Source organism: Pteropus alecto, unplaced genomic scaffold (assembly GCF_000325575.1).
Source record: "Pteropus alecto unplaced genomic scaffold, ASM32557v1 scaffold45, whole genome shotgun sequence".
Classification (NCBI taxonomy): domain Eukaryota; kingdom Metazoa; phylum Chordata; class Mammalia; order Chiroptera; family Pteropodidae; genus Pteropus; species Pteropus alecto.
In genome coordinates this window covers 37,800,728-37,808,625 of record NW_006442491.1, presented here as the reverse complement: position 1 = coordinate 37,808,625, position 7,898 = coordinate 37,800,728, and the positions used below count along the sequence as shown (strand labels likewise).

General features: G+C 58.6%; 1 protein-coding gene and 1 long non-coding RNA gene across 2 annotated transcripts in view; one reads left to right on the top strand and one right to left on the bottom strand.

The window, feature by feature from the left end:
- Window positions 1–1,564, top strand: part of LOC112471014 — an 8,535-nt gene extending 6,971 nt beyond the window's left edge. The window contains exon 3 of the long non-coding RNA XR_003043174.1: window positions 563–1,564. This is a non-coding gene — a long non-coding RNA (uncharacterized LOC112471014). The remainder of the gene's footprint in view (window positions 1–562) is intronic.
- Window positions 1,565–1,577: 13 nt separating this feature from the next.
- On the bottom strand, window positions 1,578–3,418 carry LOC102884106 (neuroendocrine secretory protein 55-like). The gene has a single exon (XM_015596874.2). The coding sequence runs from the start codon at window positions 3,225–3,227 to the stop codon at window positions 2,535–2,537; it is 693 nt and encodes a 230-aa protein (XP_015452360.1). The 5' UTR covers window positions 3,228–3,418; the 3' UTR covers window positions 1,578–2,534.
- Between the last annotated feature and the right edge of the window lie 4,480 nt (window positions 3,419–7,898).

Here is a 7,898-nt window from a genome sequence, read left to right as displayed (position 1 = left end):
GCAGGGGAGACAAAGGGCCAGTGGGAGACTGAGGGAGCTGGGAATGGCTGGAGAATGTGCCAGAAAGTTTGGCAAAGAAAGGCAGCTGAACACCAGTGCCTTAGGTGGAGAGGGTTTGAAGCGTCTGTGAAGCAAAATTCCCCTTTGCGGGTGGGTCCTGGGCACTTTCCCAGGGGACTGGTGTATTCCTTAGTTGTTTTGTGTGGGCTGCCGCGTTTCCAGCCTGAGCCAAGATGGAAGGAGGGACATTGGGGGAGGGAAAGCGAGTGGGGGAGGGGTGTGTGGGTGGGTAACAGGTTTTCACTGTCAGTTTATGGAAGTGTCTGAAGGATGCCAACTCTTCGTGGGTTCTTAGATGGGACCCCCAATAATAAGCCTGCCTGTATATTGCGTACAGTTAAAAACACACACCCACACACACACCCACACACACACACACACACACCCCCAGACCGAGCGGGGAGGGAGGTGTGCGCTAGGCACTGAGGACCTTTTTAAAACTTGTGTATTCATCCTGCAACGAGGCAACATGCTGATTCCTCTGAAAACCCTGACTCTGCAGGAAGAGAGGCCCCCAGACGACCTGCTCTGAAAGCAGCCCCCAGCCTGAGGAGCACGCCCCAAACACCAAGGAGACCTTTGCCTTGGTGAACTGAGGCTGCTAAGGTGTCACCAGAGGAGAAACAGAACACATCGTCGCGTTCACGTGCAGGAGGAATCTCAACTCTGGGAGCCCGTTTCGCTCGGGCAGTTTCTCACGCCTGCAAGCCAGCGGCAGGGCACACGGGACGTCCTGCGAGTCCTCGGCCGCCTCCAGACTCGGGACGCGCCCCGCTGCCCCGGCGCCCCCGCTGACAAGCCGGCGGCCGCCGCGCACAGCAAAGCGCGGGGTGCCGTGCGCCCTCCCCAGGAGGGGACCCGGCAGGATGACTGTTTACAGTGCACGCCTTCGGGCTGCACCCTTCCTCAGGAGTCTGAGAACCCGACTGCCGTTTAATGCCTCGAAACACGTCACCTGCTCCCACGGTCTCTCATCAGAATAGTTCAGACTGGTGCAAAAACGAGACGCGCGCCCCAGAAAAAGCTCAGTTTCCAGATCGGTAGAGGTTTTGGGGATTCGTGCCGCTTCTCGGCCTTTCTCCCAGGACCGGCGAGAAGGGCACGCTTCCCCCACCCCAGGTATGTTCCCGGGTCGCGGAGGGTTTGTGCTCGGACACCGGGGCAGTTCCCAACTACTCCCTCCAAGTTACGCATTCCACACTTAGCGCCACCGGAGCCGAAAATGGCCGGTGCCCGCCACCTCCCCGCCACTGCCCGGGGCTGCGGAAGCCACCGGCCCGGCCCCCTCTCGACTTGGCGCCCAAAGACTTGCGTCGGGTCCAACACCTTTCCCCAGCTCTGCAGGTGCCGCGCTCTTTGGGGGGCGCGCTGTAGGGTGTCCCGATGATGTCTTTGGGGGCGCACTGTGGGGCGTCCCCGTGATCGCCGCGACCCCCTCGACAGCTCGCCCCTCTCTGCTTTAGCTTTGCGCTCGCGAACGCCTCGCCCTCTCCGCCCTCTCCTCCACCCCTAGGGCCTTGCGCAGACGGCCAGGACCTCTCCAGCCAAGCGGCACCCAGCTCCGCCACAAGGTTGGAGATACCCGGACGTGACCAAGCCGGCAGCACCAGCCTTGGTGGCCCGTAGAGGTACCCATGGAGACTCCTGGACCTCCTCTGCCTGCCCTCCAAGTGCGGTACTGGGGCGAGGGGTTGGGGGAGACCTGCCCGCCGCTCTGAGACGTGGCTCCAGGGCGCGTAGGCAGGTGCGCACGCTCTTTGCCGCGGTCTCTGGCCCTGCGAGCGCCCGGAGGCTGGCGGTGGCAGCCAGGACTGGCGCATGGCCGCAGGGGCACTGGCACCCAGGATCCTGAGCCTCCAAATTGGCCGCACCGGACTTGGGCTCCAGGCTCCGAGTGTCCCGGAGCCCGCGGTCCCCAGAGTTCTCGCCCAACCCTGTGCGGTTACTTTTGGCACGTTCCAACAGCGTCGCCACAGTGAGGCTGCTCTGCTTTGTGAAAGTTGGCGCGCGCCTCCCAACCACGTTCGGGCGCCCGCCAAAGCCGCCTGCTTTGAGACTAGTCTCTAGGAAGGAGAAAAGCACAGAGAACAGGTGACTTACCCGTGCTTTGGGGTGTGCAGCTCGAAAGCTGGGGTGCGGCCGCGGTTCGGTCGTGCGTCCTGGACACCTCAGGCTGTCTCTAGCGGGGCGCAAAGAGCGCCCGCCGTCCGACAAGCCCTCGGCCCCCGGGGCGCCCCCTGCGCCCTCCCGGTGCTCTCCCAGCGCACCCCCCACCCCGGGAAGATTTGAGGAGCTCTTCCCAGCTTGCCCCGGCCACCACCCCCCAGCCGGCCAGCTGGGCCCGCTGTCTCCCCGCCTTCCCCTAACCTGCCCTCTTCCTCCCGCGGCTCCCACACCGGCCCCAGGCCCCCAGTTTCGCAGCGGGAACTAACCTGAATCAAAGAAAACAAGGAGAATCTGGACGGCGTCGTCCATCAGTGGCGCCGGATGGGGATGGGGCCCCTCTTGGCGGGGGGCTCCGGGGAGGGGGCGCGGCGCGCGGGCTGCTTGGGCTTGCAGCGGCGCCGCTGCTGCTTCTCTTTCGGCTTCGCGGGGTCCCTCGGATCCTCGTTCCGGGGCACCTCCCCTTCTCTGGGGCGCTGGGGCTCCCGGGCGCTGGGCTGCGTGCGCCTGGGGGAGGCGTCGGGGCTTCGCAGCCCCAGAGCGCGGAGGCGCTGGCTGAGGGACTGGTCGGCGGCGCTGTGCTTGGGCACCGCGGGGCCGCGCTCGTCCTCGGGCTCGGTCTCGGCCTCGGTGGTGGGGGCGGTCCCGGGCTCGGTGTCGAAGTCGGTCTCGGACTCGATCTCAGACTCGGTCTCGGACTCGTAGTCGAAGGCTTCCTCGTACTCTAGGCACTCCGGGAGGGTCGGCTCGGGCTCAGCCTCCTCCAGCTCGGGGTCAGACTCGGGGGGCTCGGGGAACACCTGGGCGGCGGAGCGGTGGTGGGCGTTAAGGAAGCTCCGGCGCTGCTGGGCGCGGCCGTTGGAGGTGGCCAGGGCGCGGAGGAGCGCGATGGAGCAGGAGAGCCAGAGGAGCGCGGTGGCTGCCCGGCGGCCGATGGGGGGGCACAGGTCGTGGTGATGGTGGCGAGCTCGGCGCCACTGCGGAGCCCGCGGCCTGCGATCCATGCTCTTAGGCACACACCGAGAAGCCGGCCCGCCCCCTGGCTCTGCAGAGAGCGGCTCCGATGCGCATCGGCTGCGAGAGCCGGAAGAAAGGTGCACCTTATACGAGGCGAGACGCTGGGTCCGGAGGTCCCAGCCCCACCTCGGTGGAAGGGCAGAAAGAGGAGCACCTACCTTCCTGCCCACTCAACTTTCTAAAGCCTCTGCTTGCCCCTCTGAGCAAAGAGGGATGGGGTGGGCAGAAAGCCCGTCTCCTCCCCGCTCCCCTCGCCAAGCCTCAGACTCCGCAGTCCAGGACTCGGAGAGGCGCCTGGCGGGTCCTCTCGCCTGGGAGAGGAGACAGGAGACTGAGGCGAGCAGAGACGGGGCGGAGAGGTTCTGCAAAGTTGCGCGCCCGGACTTCTGCCGGGCATGTGCAGTAAGGAGGCGGGGGCGCCTCCCGGCGGGCCCCGCGCGCCGAGCCCCGGCGCAGACGCCTGCACGCCGGCAGGTGGCAGGAGGGAACCTTGTTTGAGATGATTCGGGTGAAGCCAGGGGCGGGGGACCCGGCGGGTGCCGAGGAGCGAGTGAGCGAGCCACAGGTTACGGTACTTGGGCCCCGGGCATGGGTCATCCGTGGGGTCCGTACCCCTCCCCAACTTCTCCAGTGTTATCGGGAAAAGGAACAAAGCCGAAGCAGCTCAAACGGGACCGCAAAATGGCAGAGGCTCAGGGGAGACAAGGGTCTGGATGCGGGTACTAAAGACCCAGCCTGGGCAGTTTCCAAGGGCTTAGCGGTTGGAGGATGGTGACCTCAGGCGGTCATTCATCATGAAACCACCTTTGGCAGATGTTATAGTGACTGTAATTTGAGAAATTTCCAAAAAATCCCCCCCCATCCATGCAGTCTCAATCAATCAATAATTACCTCATGGACAAACAAGCATCTTCACTAAGAGGGTTCCCACAGCCTGGGTGACGGTTTGCTTGTCTGCAGACCCGAGTGTGGGTGGACTGCCATGAGCTCTAGCTGAGAACAAGGGCTAGAAGACAGACTTGAATGAGCCAGAACCACCCATTACGGGCAGGCTTTCTGCACGGACGGGCAGTGGGTACAACCGCCCGGCGGGCTGCTGCAGGGGGGTCAGCTAGCAAGGAAACCTCATGCTGCCCCTCACAGCTCTTTGCTAGATGGACTTTCAACAAAATTAGTTAATTCAAATATCTGTCGCGTGCACATGCCAAGCTCTGTTTTAGATGCTGAAGGTGAAATTAAAAAAAAAAAAAAAAGAAACCTGACATTAAGGAGAAAGGGCGCTTTGGATTACTCTGCTGTGAGTCAGTGGTAAAGCCCTTAGAATCCCTCTTTACCCACCCATATTGTTTATTCCAGTTTGATTTCTACATGAGAAAATTGTTAGATCAACTAGGGCTTTAGGGTCAGGGGACAGCTAGACGCCCCTCGATCGTGTTGTTGAACCCCAAAGGCTAAGAGGACGGAGAGATTAGTACGGCTCTTTCTCGGGCCTGGAAAATCGAAGGCTCTCCATGTCCCGCTGCAGGGGATCCCCGGAGTGGGCTCGCTCAGGAAAGCATGCTCCTCTGGAAGCTCTGGAGTCCCGCCTGTAACCCAGCTGCCGTGTCCGCGTTGTGTCTGCCCTCTCGTGTAAACGTGGAACGCCATTTTGCCGTAGTGACAAGTCCAGCGGTAGCGTAACTCAAAGCCAAGCCATCTTCCTAGAATCCATGGAAATGCCAACAGGCTGCTTCCTGTGAGACACATGGTGTTTTTGTCTTGGAGTCAGTGTGGGTTAAATGCGAAGGGGTTCGACCTCCTGTAATCCCGCTTTCCCTTTGGAGGTCGTCCGCCTGGCGGTCCCTCCCGGTGGCTGAAGTCACGCACCCACAGCTGTTTCTCGGCGTGGTGGGATTCAGCCTCAGACCTTCGCCGTGCCTGCACGCAGGCTACCAAACCCAGAGTTAAGACCTCAGAGTCTAGCAACTGCTTTCGACGTGTTGAGGTTTTGTTTCTCCGTGTTGGCTGTGGGTGTTCTTGAACGTTCTTGACCTGCTTCTCGGCTGTGTCTACCTTTCATCTTGTGTTCTTCGACTTAGTTTGTGGCATTAAGATACTGGTTGGTCCGATAAAGTGGGATTGATTTGGCAAACCCACCGAAAGGACCATGCTGAGCTCTAGCTATGCCCTACGATGACACTGTCCAGAGAAACCAAAAGGGCTTCGTCATCGTGTGGGTTGTATTGTGGGACACTGGACAGGGGTATCTCAAATCCTGATCGCTCTGCCCTGAGGGAGATGTTTCTAAAGGTTCTGCCCGCATCGACCCACCTGCTTGCTTGCTTTCAAGTTAGCACAGCCCCACTGAGAGTGGTCGGGGCATAAAGACGTTGTCCAGGTGGTTTTCAGGGCACAGTGGGAAAAAACTTGGGAACACCTGGGTGCTGGTGAGTGCCCTCTGAATGGAGATGAATGCCAGCTGTCACCAGTGAGGTGGGCTGTGATTCTTTGGTGCATGTAAAGGAAGTACTTCGTTTTCTAGGAGTGCTTTGCGCCTATGATGGAGGTGGCAGCTCAGAGCCGATCCACTGATATAAACACACTCAGATTGTCTGCATTATTAAAAAAATGTGCACGTCCTAATACATATTTCTGGACTAGATTTTGCATTAGCAATGCATGTTCTTTGCAAGATGCATCGTCATCGGCAAATGAGCGTTTAACGAGACACTGTGTCGTCGAGCGCCCACCGTGCACATGTACAGGTACATTCTGGCATCCCTCCGACTCGGGCTCCGGGAGGAGCAGGACCACACTGAGAGGCCGTTCCATCGCGCTCAGAGCCGAGGTCGAGCAAACGGATCTGCACAGAAATGCTCTTTAAAATGCATTGCGTGCGAGAGTTTAAAGAGTGCTTGCTGCAGAGAGAATTTCAAAAGGGAGCGAGCGGGTGATGAACGACCTAAGGTTGTCACCAGGCTGAGGAACATGGCTGTGTCTGTCGCTGGTACATAGAGTGTGGACGCGGATCACCTGCTGGGCTCTGCCTGGGGGTGGGGGCGGGGGAACCTGTGGGACGGGAAGGCGCAGTTTCCAGCTCCTGACAGTCTGGTACAGTAAGGTACTTATTTGGAATGAATTTGAAGAATGTTGTCTTCAGCCCCTTCAAGATCGTCCTGTGGAAGAGGCATTAAGATGTTTTCTGTGTGGCCCCGGGGGCAGAATTAGAGCTTATGGGTGGTAGTTAAGCAACAGGCAGATTTCAGCTCAGCCCAAGGAAAAATATTCTAAAAATTAGGGCTCTGAGATGGAATGGCTATCAGGAGGTGGTTGGCTCTCTGACAGAAGCGGTGTTAAATCAAAGGACAGATGACCACATATTGGAGATGTTTTCCATAGGACTCATGAGCCAGGCCGGGTTTGAACTTGATGCCCCCGAGTTCTTTTCAGCTCAGACTCTGAATCCATGAAAGGCATGCGGAGGCCTTGGGAGAGGGGCTGGGGGCTGTGCTGATGGACACGTTCTTCCACTCTGCTTCTATTTTAGAAGCATTCGCAAGTGCAGGTGGCTCAGTGACAGGAAGGAATGTTTGGGTGGCAGTTTCAGGACATGAGCAAACAGGTGTATGTGGATGGAACCAGCACCCTGCTGTGGGACTCCCCTAAGCAGGGTAGGGCTCCGAGCCTCCGTGCTCCCACTCACTTGTTGAAGCAAAGAAACTAGTCAAATCTGTGTTTGTCACATCAGTCCTCTGCCCCCGCTCCCGGAGCTGCCTCGGAAATTGAAAATGATATTGGCTACTTGGCAGTTATGCGTTGAGTCACTTCTGGAACCAGCACTTTATTCCAGGCTTTGTGGGGAGATGGAGGCAATTGAGAGAGAACAGCCCCAGCCACCTAACAGCATGACGCGCATATTGATGTGAAATGCCCCCAAATATTAAAAAGCGGGTTGCCAGCAGGTGTCAAGTAATGAATCCTGCACCAGGTACAGAAACCTGGGAGGGAAGTTGACTTTGAGATTTTCGTTTCTTTCCAAAGTTCCTGAGAAGACTGCTTTCAATTCACCTGCTCCTGTGTGCCTACTGTGTGCAAAGCCCTGTGCCGGTCACTTGGGGAGACAGAGATGAATCACATGAGGTCCCAAAAGGCTGGCTAGGCTGTTGTCATGGGTCCCATAGACACCAACACATTTTCCAAGATGAAACACAAGGTAAAAGATTGGTCCCACTCTGCCAGGCGAGTGGGCACGATCGCCCTTCTCGAGCGTGTTTTCTGGACAGTCGTTGTCAAGGACTGCTTTTGGAGATGGAGAGCCTTTTAAACGTCCCTTTGGGTAGAAACGAATTAGAGAGTTTGAAGTGCTGCTCCCCCCGCCCCCCTGCCACTGTGGCAATCAACCAGAAAGGCTCTGCCCCACTGAGAACCTGGCATCGCCCCTGCTGCCCACCCCCCGGGGGTCTAGGCGCAGGAAAGCATTTGGCTTGGTTCCCCGGGGTGCAGCTTCGCTCTCATTCATACTGCACCGATGTGGACTGATCTCATCAGTAGAGATGGTGGCAACCCTGGGCTCCTGATTTCGTGACTTTGGGGCAATGCTACCTAGAGCCAAAAGCGAACAATAGGGGGAAATAATCGCCTCTTTACCATGGCTGGATTCCGTCTAGGCCATTGTTGGG